Here is a 17773-nt window from a genome sequence, read left to right as displayed (position 1 = left end):
CAATGATTATAGCCAGGGAATGGCACATGAAGGGCTCAGGACACATGGTTGAATGCGGTAGGAAGTCTTGCAACAGTCTTTAGAGAAAGGCAAAGGTGAAAGATTCTCTCCTTGAATGTAAACCTCCACACCACCAGAACCTCCACAGCCAACCAGCTGTGGCTTCCTTTCCACATTTAGTATTCATTCCTTGGCCCTTGACCTTCATGGAAAATTTTAAGAACTGCACTTTAGAGATACCACAACATATATTTTCATTGCTTCTGGCCAGCCCAGTAGTAGATACACTGAGATCCAAAATGATACACTTTCAAAAGTTTCCTATTAATACCACCCATCATTCTCCCCAAACTTCTGAAGCTGTTTTTATTGTAAGAAGGGAACATAATTTATTTTCCCCTTCATGCATTGTACTTTGGTTAAAGCAATTATTTTCCCCAGACACCACCCAAAGCCAACGCGTCAGATGTTCCTAGGTTATAATGGGAGAATAGCTTCACAAGGCCTGATGTTATTCAAACATGTGTTCTTTGCCAACCTCCGCATTTGGGACTCTTCGTTTCCGTTGTTCCACCCTTCTTCTTCCATTGAGATGTCATCTTCCCTTACCTCAGTGAAGCAAATTAATTTTGTAAACATGCAATGAGACTATTGACTTCTGTAGACTGTCATTTCTTTCTAATGTAGTGGGTATAGTGACTTGAGAAAATTCCTTACACCAACAAATAATGTAGAAAGGCTAGTTAAAGGCAGATCTGTATCATAGAATTGAGGGGTCTTCTTCAGCCTCCTGATCCTTTCTGAGGCTGAGCATCTATCACCTGCACTTTTCTCCACCAAGACACCTACCATGATATATCACAGTTGCCTGAACACCTAATGGTTTCTCGGACCAGACTAAACTCTGAGACTTGCTTGGTGTAGTATCCCAAGGCACCATGCACAGTGCCTGAGGCAAAGCAGATATTCAGAACAAAATAGTAACATAAACACTATTCCTTCCCTCAAAGGCAAGTGTTAGTTTCCGATTGCGGTCATAAGAGTACCACACTTGGTAAATTTCTGTTGGTCAGAAGTCTGAAAAGGAGCTCACTGAGTTACATTTTAACTGTCTTCGTGGGCCTATGCTCCTCTGGGAAGCTCTAAGGATGATCCATTTCTTTCCTTTTCCAGCTTCTAGGGATCCTCTTTCTCTGTCTTCAAAGCCAGCATTGTTATCTTCTCTCTGAGTTTGCTTCTGTTGCCACGGCTTCTTCTCTTAACTACAGCCAAAGTAAAAGGTTCTCCAACTTTAAGGGTCTGGGTGATTAGATTGGGACCCCTGGATAATCCAGGATAACCTCCCTATTTCAAGACCATCTGATTAGCAACCTGAATTCCTTAATAGTCACTGAAAGAGAATCAGACACATCCACCCCAGGGGACCACGCAGAAGCAGGCAGGCACAGGAGAAAGATACAATTATAAGGTTTATTAGAGGAGCCACATTTCCCCCAAGAGGGAGCACATGGCCTCCGTCACCATCCAGGTAGCAGGAGGGTCTGGAGATAGGAAGTGAGGCAGATGGGAGTTCAGGTGGGTCTGGGCAGAGAGAAGGAGGGGCCAGCTGTATGGAGGGAACTCCAGGAATGGGAGGGGACCCAGGTGTGGGAGGAGCCGAGGACCAAATGTGAGCATAATACTAATAGTCACAAATTCCAGGAGTCAAGTTGGAGGGCTACATTCTCCCTACCCAAAGCAGCAGTGTGAGAGACCTTCTAGATAACAGCCTCATTCTGTTGGTCAGGCAACTGCAGTGTTCTTACTAGTTAATTGCGTTCTTCTACAGGCTGAAGCCATAGTCTAATATCTCTCTGTCTCTAGTGCCTCATCCAGGGCACTGAGCTTTGAACTCAGGGCCTCACACTAGCTAGGCAACATTCTATACTGAAGTTGTGATTCCAGTTCCTTAGTGTCTAATTGACTAGAAGTTAGCAAGGAAAATATTGACGTTTAAAGATCAATTTCTTGGTTCCCCTTACAAAATGGAACTTGGTTGAGTTTTTGTTTTGTTTTGTTTTTTGTCAGTTGTGGGGCTTGAACTCCCTGTACTCTTCAGCTCAAGGCAAGCACTCTACCACTTGCGCCACAGCACCACTTCTGGTTTTCTAGTGGCTTATTGGGGATAAGAGTCTCATGGACTTTCCTGCCCGGGTTGGCTTTGAACCATGATTCTCAGATCTCAGCCTCCTGAGTAGCTAGGATTACAGGCATGAGCTACCAACGCCCAGCTTTGGTTGAGTTTTGAGAAAGTGTTAAAAATCAAATTTATAGCATAACCAAGGTGGTCCAATTGCCATTATCTTGCTTTCTCACACAGCTATGAGATGGAACAAACAGGCAACTTCCAGTATCTGACAGAAGTCTTCCAGATTTTTCTAATGAAAAAACAGTTCAGCTCACACTCTTTTGGCCTAGTCTACATGGGAACACAGCTGTATAGGAAATTCAAAGGAACAACAAATTAGAATCATGCACTAAAGCCTCGTGATTCCCAAAGCAACTAAGATTTGAATGCTTCTCAGGGAATTTTAGTATTTAAACACACAGTGAACCACTTCAACCACTTCAGTTCCAACAAATCTGGAGAAACTAAATCTTGTTTCAAGAAATACTTGTAGTGCTTTCAATACATTTTCCTATCTCTGCAGAAGAAACAACTTGTGCAACCACCAGAAAGCACCAACAGGAAAATTATCAGACCCAGTGTCCAGCCAGGATGCAGAGGGCAAGACTCCTCAAGCTGTAATTACAATATAGCTTCCTGGTAAAGGAGAGGAGTTCTTTTGCTTGATAGAACTGGCCAGAGATTGCCAGGACTCATACAGTATAGGTTCCAGTCATGACAGCTGTAGCTAAGCCAGTTGTTGAAGTTCAATCTTCACCATGGCAACCACTTGGAAAACCTCCAATTTGCTGAACTGGAGATTCTTAAAGAAATCAGCTCAGAAGAGCTGCATGGTTTGCAAAGGGTTTGACATATTTTATTCAACTAGCACCTCATAAGCAAAACCATACAAAATACTCAGCCTTAGTTTCAAGAACCATTGGAATTCCTGTCAGAATCTTTCAACATACATCACCTCATCTGATTCTCCAACAAGAAGCCTGGCAGCTATTTGGGGCTGGAATCATAATAAGGAAACTACCAAGGTAGCTGACATGGTAATAGCTCAATAAATGTTCATTGAATCCATGAATTGTTATTGTTTTATACAGCAAGAAGCAGGCTAAGAGAGGTTTGCATGGCTTCCTTTAAGTGCCAGGTAGTAAGCAGTGCTAGGACTCTGGCTTTTTGACTGTTGGCCTACTGCTTCTCCCTTTCTAAAGACCATGGTGGCCTTCAAACTTGGCCTCAATCAAGGTCAGAAGGCCATTTCTCTCCTCATCAATGAACATTCATTGAATATCTCTAATACAAGACCTTGGCACCACACTTCTCTGCTTGGCTGGCCTTTTCAAGTCTTAATTTTAATGTGACCTCTTACACAAGGCATCTGGAATGCCTCTTCCAGCCCTACTGTGCCCCTCAGGCCCAACACATTTTATCCCATTTCCTCTTCAGCTCTTACCCCCACCTTTCATTATATCATGTGTGTGTCAATAGTCTCTGTTCCCCAGTGAGAATGTAGGCACCTGAAGACAGGATGCTGGCCCAGATTTTCTGCTGACTGTAAGCTAAAGGGCTGATGTAGATAGCAAACCACACGGAGTCAGGATGGCTTCAGGTATATTCAGAGAAGTGTGGAAAATACACTTATGGCAGTCAGAAGACTGGAGGGCTATAGGGTTGCTTAGCTTGAGGGACAGAAAGGCTCAGGGAAGACATATCAGCTCGTTTCAAGTGACTAAAGGTAGTGTACAGAAGAGGAGAGTGAGCTTGTCACAGGTCATCCAGGACCAGAAGGAGAAGAAAGTGCAGGGGAAGATTTCAAGATATCCTCATTATACTTCCAAATATATAACTGTTGAGTAAGTACTGTCTTCTCTACAAACGTTTAGGAGCTAGGGTCTATTAATTTCTCATCATAGGGATATAACAAAGTATATAGTGTTCTTATGACAATAGATATCTGACTGAAAGGCTGTTGTATGGAATGTCAATTGTGTCACTCTTCACTAAGCTTACAATGCTCCGTATCCTCACTTCTGTTTATATGGCTGATCCTGACCCTATTTTTGTTGGTGGTGGTGGTTGGTGGGGCTTGAACTCTGGGCCTGGGCGCTGTCCCTAAGCTCTTCAGCTCAAGGCGAATGCTTACCACTTGAGGCACAGCGCCACTTCTGGTTTTCTGGTGGTTAATTGGAGATAAGAATCTCATGGACTTTCCTGCCCAGGCTGGCTTTGAACTGCAATATTCAGATCTCAGCCTCCTGAGCAGCTAGGATTACAGGCATGAGCCACTGGCATATGGCAGTGACCCCCTCCCTTTTTTGTTTTATTTGCAGTGTTGAAGATTGAATCCAAAGCCTTGCCCATGCTAGGGACACTACCATGTGAGCTATACCCTACTTGATGGTGTGTTATTCTTGTTGTTGTTGTTTTTGTTGGTGGTGGTCATAGGGCTTGAACTCAGATTCTTTAGGTACTTAGAGATAAGTCTCACAGACTTTCCTGCCTAGGCTAGCTATAAAACATGATCCTCAGATCTTTGCCTCCTGAGTAGCTAAGATTACAATTATAAGCCACCAGTGCCCAGCTCTTGTTTTCTTTCTTTCTTTTTTTTTTTCTGTGGGTCATGGGGCTTGAACTCTGGGCCTGGGCGCTGTCCCTCAGCTCTTCAGCTCAAGGCCAGCGCTCTACCGCTTGAGCTACAGCACCACTTCCAGTTTTCTGGTGGTTTATTGGAGATGAGAGTCTCACAGTCTCTCCTGCCCCGGCTGGCTTTGAACTGCGATCCTCAGATCTCAGCCTCCTGAGTAGCTAGGGTTACAGGCGTGAGCCACCAGCGCCCGGCTTAATGATGATCTTGTTTGAGATTGTTGATTACCTAAAATTTGTATTACAACAACGTATTAGCAGTAAGGCAAGTAGAAAGCAGTCTTTTTGCATGAATGGGTGTCAAGAAGCCCATGATACGGCTCTATGACAACAGGACTGCCATTCAGCTGGTTTGCTGCAATCTTCATTATGGGTGGGACAATATAAAAGCTCAGCTATCTTGAAGGGATTTAAGCCAAGAGAACAGAAATACTCCGTGTGAAATCAAGTAACTGGTCAATGAGCAAGTAGCAGAACCTAGCTTTGAATCCAGGTCTGTATAATTCCAAAGCCCGGACATTTTTTTGTCAGTCTGGGTGCTGTCCCTCAGCTCTTCAGCTCAAGGCTAGCACTCTACCACTTTGAGCCACAGCACCACTTCTGTTTTTTTCTGCTTATGTGGTGCTGAGGAATCGAACCTAAGGCTTCATGCATGCAAGGCAAACACTCTACCACTGAGCTACCTTCCCAGTCCACAAACCTTGGACTTTTGAAAAACTCAACCACAAACTCTGTAGACACAAAGCCATGACTACAAACTGCCATGAAAGTTGAAAGGTTGGGAGGCAGAGTGTGGGGGAATGCTGCTAGTCAGTCTGCCTTGCCTATGAGCTAGGTAAGACACAGGAGAGCCCTGTGTCTTACCTAGAATGGGAAGACTCCCCTAAGCACGGAACCATACCTGGTAGCCAACCAGGGTGCAAAGGAACACAGTTGAAACTTCATCCCCTCCTTAGCCTGATAATAAACAGGTGGTGAGCACCAAGCCTGAAATCTGAAATTTCCTTCATCATCTTGGTTATACTCAGGATAAATTCACATGGAGTTTGCCTTTGGGAACAGTACAGCGGTTAAGAACTAGACTTTGTGGAGCTAGACTGGAATTGAGGAGCTCTGTGACTTAGCAGCTACACAACAACTTTCTGCACCTCAGATTCCTCATCTGTGAAGTGAGACATGATTAAGATTATAAACTATGTATAATATGTATATGTCAAAAATAGAAAATATGAGTTGGTTCAAGGAAAGAGTCTGCTGTGTGGAGCCACTAACCTGTGCCTCGCATGGTGCTGTGAGCAAAAAGCTGGACAGGATGACAACCAAACGCAGTGTGCAGTGTGGCTGCTGGCCATAGCCAGACAGATAGTTGCTATTAGCACACTCTAAACTTGAAAATGCCTCACGTACAAAAAAAGTTCTATCTTTAACTTAGAGAAAGGACTACTTGTGTGACTTTGCTTTCAAAGCAAACTTGGAGCTGTAGACAGAACTGACTCTCTCCATTCAATGGAACTACCATGTTCATGACATTCTCCATTACTGACCTAACAGGCTACAAATCAATGAAATGGAATTGGATGGCTTTAACTTGTATTTCTTAAGTGGTCCAATTGTGATCATCAACAAATCCATCCAACTTTACACACAAGCACCAAGACTTTGCCACCTTGGAAGTTAAGTTCTGTGGTGTTCCTATTTATTTCTTTTTAAAAATCGAAGTCTACTTCCTACCCCTACTATCACCATGTACATAGGTAGAAAAGTAAATGCAGTCAGCACTCATAAGTCCTCACTCGAATAACCAATGACTCAAATACAGTGAGTGGTTATTTGCAAGGCTATATTTTTAATGATGGATTTGCCTAAAAGAAACCACTATAACGTCTGTCCAAGTACTACAAGGGAAAACAAAAAATACATAAAGATTAAAAGTCTATTACTTTAACAGCACATTGCCAAACACGGACAACTAGGATAAATGCAAAAGACTTTTAAAAACAACTTTAAAAGATGCAACATTCAAGTCAATCAAACGTGTAGGTTCCACGAACAACAGAAAAACAGGTCCAAGAATAATTCTACTTGTGCATGATGGTAACTCAGACTGTACTTCATCAAAGTTTACTCAGATAGGTGCCTCAGTGCAATGGGTGTCTGAGCAGACATGGTTTTTTCTTCATTGCATGGAGATGTATGCATGGACTAAAGGAGAGGAAAAGTCCCAGATGCTAATGGAAGCACAGCAGGCTTCATTCCCCATTGAGAAAGTACCAAAGGCAGATTTAGTGGACTCAAGCTGTATCAGTTTCCCTAATGAAAGGTCTTACACATGCTGAAATAGATGAGTTACAGAATTTGTCATGCTAAGTATTTACAGCCATTTGTCATAAAGTGAGCTCACTAACTTGACAGAATAAAAAAGGTAATAGTTAAATTATTATATAACCTTTTACAACTTGAAGAACCTTGTGGATAAGTGATGTTGACATTCAAAACCCCCTCAAACATTAACAAGAAATTATTTACTTCATCAAGAGGCACATGTCATAGAAAACATACACTTCACAGGAGGAATTCCTGCATAGCAGGAAAGTTACTACCACTACCTAACAAATGGCTATGCCAACATTCAAGGCTACTACTATGCATCAACATTACAATTCCCTTAAAGGAGTGTTTATAAAAGCACAGAATCTTTTTGGAGAGTACATGTGTCTTTTGTCTGAAAGGATATTTTTCAATGGAAAACTGGAAAATCATATAAATAAAACAATTTTCTAATTGGGTAAGACTTAAGGCAAAGCTACTCAGACCTGGGTGTATGTATGTGGGAAGAACCTATTTAACTTCTATTTAAAGTTACCTATTTAAATTCTGAATCACTAACAGGTCAGCATCCAGATCAGAAAATATTCCCTTTCCAAGCTTTAAGTATTTTCAGCATTATAAAATAGAATCCATTTTCTTATTATGGATACGAAATGGGAAACTGCTCTGTGCTCTTCCTTGAAAACTGTAAAACAACCAAATGGCAGCTTAGGTATTGAACTGTAAAGGGGAACGTGGTAATGAAGATGATATGCCCACTGCACACAAAGGAGCCACCTTACAACAAACACTCTGGAGCACTCAGTGTCTTACCACTGCCTTTGGTGTAGTATGGGACAATCATGGATTCATAAATTAACTTTTAACATCAACTACAGACTAACAAATGATAATTAGACACAGTAAGTTTATAAATTTTACATTTTGCTCCTGTTTGGCTGCTAAAGAGCAGCAATTTAAATTGATATAAAAACTTCTGACAACAAAGCTTCCTATACAGATAAAGGACATAATCAAAACGTAAGCAGCAATTAACTTTCTTATTTAAACTCATATGGTGTAGAATATTTACATTTTTGGGAAGAGAGACCTCTGACCCCATCATCCTCTTTACTCCCTTTTTTTCCCTCTGACCCTTTTCCTTTTTGTCCCGGCTCCTCCAAAGCTAAATCAAGCTCTCTGAACTATATACACCTGTACTTTGGCTAAGCCAGCTGGATGTAATGCCTATAGTCTTAGGCTGGAAGGAAAACAGTTAAGTTCTTGGAGGTCGTTTGCCACCTTCTTTTGGACAGCAGAGTGCTGGAGTTAATGAATCTGTCCTTTTGCATCATGCGGAAAAACAGCCCACACTAAACTCCTCAACCTGAATAGGGCAAAATGAAAATGCCACTGGCTCCATGTGCCATTATGGGCCACCAGAGAAAAGGGGAAGAAAAAGATGATGGCAAAGGCAGTAGCAATCAAGTGTCCTGACAAAGGAACCTCTCCACATCTGGGTTCCCTAGGAAATGATGCTCCTTCTTCCCTCTCTTCCCTCTCTCCCCTCACCACACACACACACACACACACACACACACACACACACACACACACACACACACAAATTAATTCACATCACAAGAACTTGGTACTCTGGTTAAGTGTCAGGTAACTATAAGAAGAGTTAAGTCAATCACTTTTTATACTTTAACTGAGACATAAAACTAACAGAACACACATCACTGTGAAAGTAACTTCCTAAAACAGATCCAGCCTACACAGTGCAGCCAGCAAAACTTAAAAAGAATAGTTTGTTCACAATCTGCCTTGTACAGGAATAGTTATATTCTTCCTATGCCATATAAATGACATTTATATAGCTCACACATTCAGAGACATGCACTAGGACTTTTTAGGTAGTACAAATTTCTTCACAATCACATGTGCAAATTTTACAAACCACTAAGTGAGTATTCATAAGCTTAGGCTGGGCTGTGTCTTGTATCATCTAATGAATTTAAAGCGGGTTCAGAATCATCCATAGGAAGAACCAGGCGTGTCCCACGAATGACCAGTTCGTGGTCCCCAAAGGTAAGCTCCCGATCTAAGGGATCCTCAGAACTGTTGCCCATAAATCTCCTTGGGATACTGGAGGCTGCTGATTCAGTGCTCACAGTAGAATCTCCATATGTCAAACTGATATCACCGTCGTTGAGAATAAGATCAGAGTCATCATCTTTCAATTGCTCCTGGTTCTAAATGCAAACAAAATAAGGTTTAAGCATGGCAAAGAAATCCTAGAACCAAAGTCCGATGCAGTGGCATGTGCTGGTAAGTTCAACTACTTGGAAGGCTGACACAGGAAGACATCAAGTTCAAGGCCAGCCCAAGTGACAGAGCAAGACCCTGTCCCAAAAACAAAAGAAATTTAAGAATCATTTCCTATGGAATTGTGTGGAATTCTCTATTTAAATCTCCTTAGTGGTAGCCCACTGCTCTCAGGTTCATCTCCTCTATAATCTGCATCTTTCCCCTCGATTATCATGTGTTTGCCAGCCAGCCAGGCAGGTTCACAGCTGCCCAGACCTCTTAGGCTTTCTCTCACCTCTAGGCTCTTCCATATGCTGTCCCGCCACTCCCTTCAAGTGACTACTGCCTACATATCCTTTTCTCCTGCAATTCTTCCTTGACCTCTCAGGTCTAGGTTACGTGCCTCCTATGGGCCCTCACAGCACCCTGTCCTTGCCTGGTCCCTGTAGTAGCACCTGCCCTGACACCTGTCAGTCCGCCTTCAAGGGGCATAAGAGCCTCGGGGTCATGGGGAGGAACAGATCAATAGGGTTATTATATAGGACTAAGTGTTTCCTGGTCTGTCCACCTGACATAGTATGGAACATAAAAAATATATCAAACTCCCACTGCCTACTTGATTGTCAGGTCCACAAGCTGTGTCTAATATAAACTTTTTGTCAAGCTAGGTGTCAGTAGCTCATGCCTATAATCCTAGCTATTCAGGTGGTTGAGATCTGAGGATCATAGGTCAAAGCCAGCCTGGGCAGTAAAATCCATGAGACTGTTATCTTCAATTAATCACCAAAAAAGCTGGAAGTGGCTCAAGTGGCAGAGTGCTAGCCCTGAAAAAAACAAGCTCAGGGACAAGGCTCAGCTCCTGAGTTCAAGCCTCAGTACTGAAACAAACAAATGAAAAAACCTTTATGTCAAACAGTATTTAAAAGTTCTACAAAAGGTGAAAAAGTTGACATTTTGCTAAGTAAAAAAAGTACTTGTGCACAGAAGAGTCTGGAACGGCATCAGTAATATCTTTTTTTTTTTTTTGCCATTACCAAGACTCAAACTCACTCTTACTTGGTTTGCTTGTTCACGGGACATGTCATCAGTGGAATCACACCTTCAGCCCAGCATTTTCCTGGTGAATTGGAGGTGGAGTCTCTTATACTTTTCTGCCCTGGCTGACTTCAAATCATGATCATCCAGTCTCAGCCTCCTGAGTAACTAAAATTACAGGTGTGAGCTACTGGTGCCTAGCTTCAACATTAGAGTTGCTCATGAACTTTCTTTTCTTTCTTTTTATTTTTATTGGTGTGTATTAATTGCACACAGTGTTTCATTGTGATACTTCCAGACATTTTTATGTTTCTGTACTATTGGAAGTGTGTTGTTTAAATACACAAACACAACAAAAAAGTGATCTGAAAAATAAATCCAGCCAGACATGGTAGCTCATACCTGTGCTCTTAGCTACACAGGAGGTAGAAATCAGATACATTTCAGTTCAAGACCAGCCCAGGCATAGAGATACTCTATTTCAAACAATAGAAAGGTGGGCATGGTAGCATGCACTTGTCATCTCAGCTATTCAGGAAGCATAAAATAGAAGGATCACAGTCCAGAAAGCCTGGGGGGGACCATCTTGAAAAAATAACTAAAAGCAAAAATAGAGCTCACATGGTAGAGTATCTGACTAGAAAGTCCAAATTCCTGAGTTAAGAAAACTCTGGTACTTCCAAAGAAAGAAAGAAGAAAAACAAATCCAGTCAGGTGTGATGGTCCACTCCCACAATCCCAGCTACTTTGGAGTCAGTGATATGATTGTGTTCTGAAGCCAACCCAGACAAAATAAAATCAGTGAGATCCTATCTAAAGAATAAGTTGGGGGGCCAGGCGCCAGTGGCTCACGCCTATAATCCTACATACTCAGGAGGCTGAGATCTGAGGATCACGGTTCAAAGCCAGCCTGGGCAGGAAAGTCCATAAGACTCTTATTTCTAATAAACCACTAAAAATCAGAAGTGGCGCTGTCTCAAGCAGTAGAGCGCTCGCCTTGAGCTGAGGAGCACAGGGACAGCGCCCAAGCCCAGAGTTCAAGCCCCATGACGGACCAAAAAAAAAAAGTCAGGTATGGTGTGGTTCACATCTATAATCCCAGCTAAGAGGAAGGTGAAGGTAGAAGGATTATGGACTGAAGGTAGCTTTGGCAAAAAGTGAGACATTCATCAACTACAGTGAAAACACGGGTTATACCATGGGGGAGGGACATACAAAGCAACAAAGAAAAAGCACGTGGTACCTTATAAATATATTAGAAACAATAGCAAGAAAGAAAAAAACCACTTGTGTCCTTATCTTGGGGTTCATTTTGCTGAACATCTTATCTGACCTTTTCTGCTTGTCTCAGACATATACTAGTTATTGCAAATAAGGGAAACTATGGGACCTATGTTTCTTTGGGCCTGGCTTACTTCACTTAATATAATTTTTTCCAAGTCTTTCCATTTACTTTGCAATTTAGGTGGGGGGCTGGGAGCGGGGAGTGTTGTTGTGGAGATGGTTGGGAAAGGATGGTAGAGGAAAAACAGGAGGAGGCAACAATGCTTGATAAGAAATGTACTCATTTCTTATTGCTCATATAACTGTAGCCCCTCTGTACGGTAGTTTCACAATAAAAAACTTATTAAAAACAAGTGAGACTTTACCTGAAAATAACTAAAGTAAAAAGTGATGAGGGTGTAGTTAAACTGGTACGGACCACTTGCCTACAAACAAAAGGCCCCAAGTTCTAACCCCAGTGCCAAAAAGGCTCCAAGTTCTAACCCCAGTGCCAAAAAATGGTCTCAGAATCTTCCTAATAGAATGACCCTAAACATACACATTTAGTGTTGAGCTCAGGCCAACACACAAACAAATGAAAGGCAGCACAGAAATAGAATGACTAAAATCATCTGTAGTAAGATGAGCTGCTACTGTAGAACAGTTATCAAACGCTGTTTCAAAGGCCGTGGGCGGTAGTTATAGCTTTTCATGTATTTTCTGGTTAAGCAAACTAAGCTTAAATTCCTCCATAGGAATTTTTACATCAAAGACAAAAATTAAGCCCAAGTAAAACAAACCCAGAAGCCCATCCATAGAGCATCTAAATTCAACTTGAAGAATTCCGTTTGTGGCTAAAGCTACTTACTTCGTAGGCCTGGGGGCTGGTGAGGCACCTGGCGATGGGCCCACAGCAGGCTGGAAGGGTAGTGGTGAGAGGTGGCCCACTATGTGTGAGCAGAGGCTTCAGGTAGCTGAGCAGGCATGGTTAAGGAAGAGATGTACTCCTTTCTTAGCGCATTGAAAATAAGTCATTTCATGATAATCACTTACAATGCACCTAACACCTTGGAACCTAGCAAAACTTGTTTATACCATCATGTGATAGTAGGGAGACAGCAAATGGACACCTTACTATCTATTTCACAGATAGTGACACTGAGACTCAGGTCAATAGCCCAACTAAAGTCACAGACTTTAAGGAAATGGGGACCTATCTGCTGGTTAGATTAGTTTGATTTCAAATTGTGTGTACATTCCACTATAACATATTGCTATACTGATTTAAATAAAAGCAACAGAAATACAAGATCATTGTAAATTGGACACTGAAGGAAGTAAGGGAGAAAGTAAAGAATGATAGTGATCAGAGGGACAGTAGAATATTCCAGTAGTAGAGCACAGAAATAAAAGTGGTTTTAATCATTTGACACAGATTCTGCTGGCCTTCTAAATGTTTTACAACTTCAGTATCCATTTGATTCTTTATGATGCTATAAGGTGGAAATAAAAGTCACTCTTCAAGACATTAAGAAAATATATGTATCATGAGCTCCTCTGTCATAGATTCTCATTTCAGCATTCATTTATTCTCAAAAAAAACCCAAAAACATCTGTAGTAATACATATTAATAAAGTGTGGATCACAAGAAAAAAATTAAGGAAAAAGGAGACACATATACTAAATCCCTTATATTCTAAAAATGAGAACTGGGTTGGGGTTCCTGGTACCCGTACCAGTGATGCCTAGCATACTCAGGGCTTTAGGTTCTATTCTTGGCACTGCAGAGAGGAGACAGAGGGGAGAGAGACACAGAGAGAAATAAACTGCCAAAGACTGTCCTCAATCAAAAATGAGATAGATGAAAAAGGAAGGACCATGGTTCATGCTAGCCCAAACAGAAGAGTTCATGAGAATCCCCTTCACAATTCATAGCTGGGTACAGTGGTATATGCCCACCATGCCACACTATGAGGGAAGCTGAGATTGGGAGGATAGATGTTTCAGGCCAGCCCAGGCAGAAAAGTCTGATAAACTCTGTCTCCACAGAGGGAGGTTGGATATGGTGGTATATGCCTATGATCCAAGCAACAACCGGAAGACTAAAAATGATGGAGCTCAGGTGGGAATTGAGATCCTATTGTAAAAATAACCACTGTAGGGGCTGGGAAGGTGGCTCAGCTTGCCTTGCATGCATGAGGCCCTGGGTTCGATTCCTCAGCACCACAGAAGCAAAAAGAAAAAAGCCGGATGTGGCGCTGTGGCTCAAGTGGTAGAGTGCTAGCCTTGAACTGAAGAGCTGAGGGACAGCGCCCAGGCCCAGAGTTCAGGCCCCATGACCAGACCCCCCCCCAAAAAAATATCCAGGAAGTGGCGCTGTGGCTCAAGTGGTAGAGCACTCGCCTTGAGCTGAAGAGCTGAGGGACAGCGCCCAGGCCCAGAGTTCAAACCCCACAACCACCAAAAAAAAAAAAAAAAAAAAAAAAGCCAGTGTAAAACAGGGCTGGAAATGTGATCCAGTGGATCTTAAGTCAACCTAGTAACTGCAAGGCCCTAAGTTCAAACACCAGTATAGCATCATCATCATCATCATTCTCATATTAATAATTTCTAATTAAAGGTTAAAGTGCTCAATATAAGCATACTTTATAAACCATCTGGCCTTATAATGCCATTGAAAATGGCCAAGTCTCTGTTTAGCAGCACAGAATATTCTTAAGATCTGGCTCTATAAGAATACATTCCTTCACAGAAAACCTTACCAAAATTGTCAAAATAATAATAATAAAAAAAGAGTAAGCTGTACACCACTGGCTCATGCCTGTAATCCTAGCTACCCAGAAGCCCAAGATCTGAGTGATGACCACATTTCCTGCCATCCCGGGCAGAAACATCTTGAGAATCTTAACTAGTAAAATGACAGAGGTAGAGCTGTGGCTCAAGATATAGAGCACTACTCTTAAACAAAACAGCTAAGTGTAATGCTCAGGCCATGAGTTTGAGCCCCATACTGGCATGCATATGCATGTTCATGTGCACATACCAAAAAATAAAAATTAAAAATGAATTCTAAATAGTTAAATAAATTATTAAAGAAATAAAAATCCACTGAAGATTAAAAAAAAAAAACTTCGCATACAAAAGGCACAAGCAGATGGTATCAATGATAACATCTTCCCAGGGTTTAAAGAAATAACAGAGAGGGGAGAGGACAGGAGAGGGAGGGGGAGGGGGAAGAGAAGAAGAGAGAAAAAGAAAGGAGAGAAAGAAGAGAGGTGGAGGAGAGGAGAGAAGGGGGAAGGGAGAAGGGGGAGAGAAGAGGAGGAAGAAAGGAGGGGAGGAGAGAGGAGAGGGGAGAAGAAGGAAGAAAGGAGGGGGGAAAAGAGAGGAGAGGAGTAGAAGATGGGGAAGGGGTGAGGAGAGAGGGGCATAAGAGAGAAGGGGAGAGGAGAGGTGAGGCGAGAAGAGGAAGGGGGAGGGGAGAGGAAAAGGAGAAGGGAGGAAGGAGGAGGAAGAAGGAGGATGGAGTGGTTTGGGTGATGAGGAAGAGGAGGAAGAGGAAGAGGAATGGAGAAAGAGTGGGGGAGGGAAGGAGGAAGAAAGAGACAGAGAGAGAGGGAGGAAGGGAGGAAGACAGGTAGGCAGGCAGGCAGAGAGAAGAGACAAACATTTAAAATTGAAAGGAACTTGTGAAGAAAAGTAGTCAAGCCAATACTATACAAAAACATTTGAATTTGTCTACTATGAAGCAACACAGCATAAAGTACAAGAAAGTCCACAGACTTATAAGCCTGAGGATTTACAACAAAAACTCTATTAATTTCAGTGGGGGAAAGGATGGTACTTTGAATAGAGAGGGCTGAATCAACTAGATATTTATTCTAAAAAAGTACTTCATACTACACATAAAAATTATGATGAATCGGGCTGGGAAGGTGGCTCAGTGGTAGAGCGCTTGCCTTACATGCATGAGGCCCTGGGTTCGATTCCTCAGCACCACATAAGCAAAAAGAAAACCGGAAGTGCCACTGTGGCTCAAGTGGTAGAGCGCTAGCCTTGAGCTGAAGAGCTGAGGGACAGCGCCCAGGCCCAGAGTTCAGGCCCCATGACCGGACCCCCCCCCAAAAAAAAATTATGATGAATCAAAGACTTACAATCATGCTTTTAAAACAAACAGGGAAATATGTGCATGATTTAGGATTAAAAAAATGAAAACCTAAGCTACTGATTGGAAGAAGATACTATGCATATAATCAGCAAAAAAAAAAAAAATTAGGAATTGGTTTTAACTGTTTAATAAAGGAAAGGGGGGAGATGGGAAGGGATGGGAAGGGGAAACAAAGGAGGAGGCAACAATGCTTGAGAAGAAATGTACTCATTACTTTGCCCATGTAATTGTAACCCCTGTGTATGGTATTTTCACAATAAAAAATAAATTAAAATGGAAAAAAAAAACCTTTAACATAATAAAGGAAAGGGATGGTGGGGGGGGAAACAAAGGAGAGGGTAATAATGCTCAATAGGAAATATACTCATTACCTAGCTCATGTAACTGTAACCCCTCTGTACAGTATCTTTACAATAAATATATATATAAAAGAAAATATATATATATATAAAAGAAAAGAACTCAGTTAACTAATAGACTTAACAGATATACTTGTCCAAATATAAGAGGCTGACCAAATAGTAAGTTAGAATGGCCATGTGGACCAATCAGAAGTCCCTAAATCTGCTTACCTGAACCTGTAGGGTGATTTCTAATCACTCCAAACTCCAAATGCTTATTAATAATAGAATCATTAAAAATAAACTCCAAAATTCTGTAGTATATTTATATTATAGAACACTGCACAGCAATTAAAATGAATTAACAGGTAGAGAGTGGTGATGTATGCTAATCTAAGGCAGGAGGATTGGAGGTTCAAAGCCATCCTAGGCTATATAAAGAGTTCTAGGCCAGCCTTATCTACATAGTAAGACCTTACCTCAGAAATTTAAGAGAAATTCTGGGCACTGGTGGTTCACATATGTAATCCTAGCTACTCAGAAAGCTGAAATCTGAGGATTGTGGTTCAAAACCAGCACCATGAGACTCTTCTCTCCAAATAACCACCAGAAAACTGGAAGTGGAGCTGTGGCTCAAAGTGGTATAGTGGTAGCCTTGAGCAAAAGAAACTCAGGGACAGCACCACAAGTCCTGAGTTCAAGTCCCATGTCCAACAAAAATAAATCAAGAGGAGGGGATGGGAAGGTGGCTCAGTGGTAGAGTGCTTGCTTCACCTGCATAAGGCCCTGGGTTTGATTCCTCAGCATCACATAAAGAGAAAAAGTTGGAAGTGGAGCTGTGGTTCAAGTAATAGAGCACTAGCCTTGAGCGGAAGAGCTCAGAGATAGAGCCCAGGCCCAGAGTTCAAGCCCCATGACTGACAAAAAAAAAAAAAAAAATCAAGAGGAAAAACAAAGAAAAAAATCAGAACTTATAGACAGGATGATTCTGAGTTCAATGCCAAGCTAGACTACTTAAAAGGTTCAAAGCTATGGCTGGGAAGGTCAATCAGTGGTAGAGTGCTTGCCTTGCATGCATGAGGCCCTGGGTTTGATTCCTCAGCACCACATAAGCAGAAAAAGCCAGAAGTGGTGCTGTGGCTCAAGGGGTAGAGCACTAGCCTTGAACTGAACAGCTGAGGGACAGCACCCAAGCCGAGTTCAGGCCCACAACCGACAAAAAAGGTTCAAAGCTAGCCTAAGCTATATAGAAAGACCCTGTCTTAAAAGAATAAAAAAAATCCTGTAGAGTTTATTGACTGTTAAATCATGTAGATGCTCTTTTTCTAGTTCAATTTTCAATAAGAAATTAATTTTAATGGTGATAAAATGTTTTTCAAAAGGGATGATTTAAACAGATTATAGAATATCAAAACTTACAGTTATGAAGAAGACTTATAACAAGAAGGAAATTTGGTCACTAAAAAAAAATATATTCTGGGGCTGGGAAGGTGGCTCAGTGGTAGAGCGCTTGCCTTTCATGCATGAGGCCCTGGGTTCAATTC

The 17773-nt window shown here is 41.8% G+C and overlaps 1 protein-coding gene across 2 annotated transcripts in view; it reads right to left on the bottom strand.

Annotated features, from left to right (window-relative positions):
• Positions 1-6624: 6624 nt before the first annotated feature.
• Positions 6625-17773, bottom strand: part of Slc9a6 (solute carrier family 9 member A6) — a 68366-nt gene continuing 57217 nt past the window's right edge. For both annotated transcript variants that reach the window (XM_042697508.1, XM_042697507.1), the window contains 2 exons: positions 12588-12693; positions 6625-9366 (listed from right to left, as the gene is read on the bottom strand). In XM_042697508.1, the coding sequence (XP_042553442.1) occupies positions 9094-9366; positions 12588-12693 (379 nt within the window). In that variant the 3' untranslated portion in view covers positions 6625-9093. The remainder of the gene's footprint in view (positions 9367-12587; positions 12694-17773) is intronic.

The sequence above is a fragment of the Dipodomys spectabilis genome, unplaced genomic scaffold (assembly GCF_019054845.1).
Source record: "Dipodomys spectabilis isolate Male_0828 unplaced genomic scaffold, ASM1905484v1 ptg000221l, whole genome shotgun sequence".
NCBI classification, from domain to species: domain Eukaryota; kingdom Metazoa; phylum Chordata; class Mammalia; order Rodentia; family Heteromyidae; genus Dipodomys; species Dipodomys spectabilis.
This window is presented reverse-complemented; position numbering and strand designations above follow the sequence as displayed.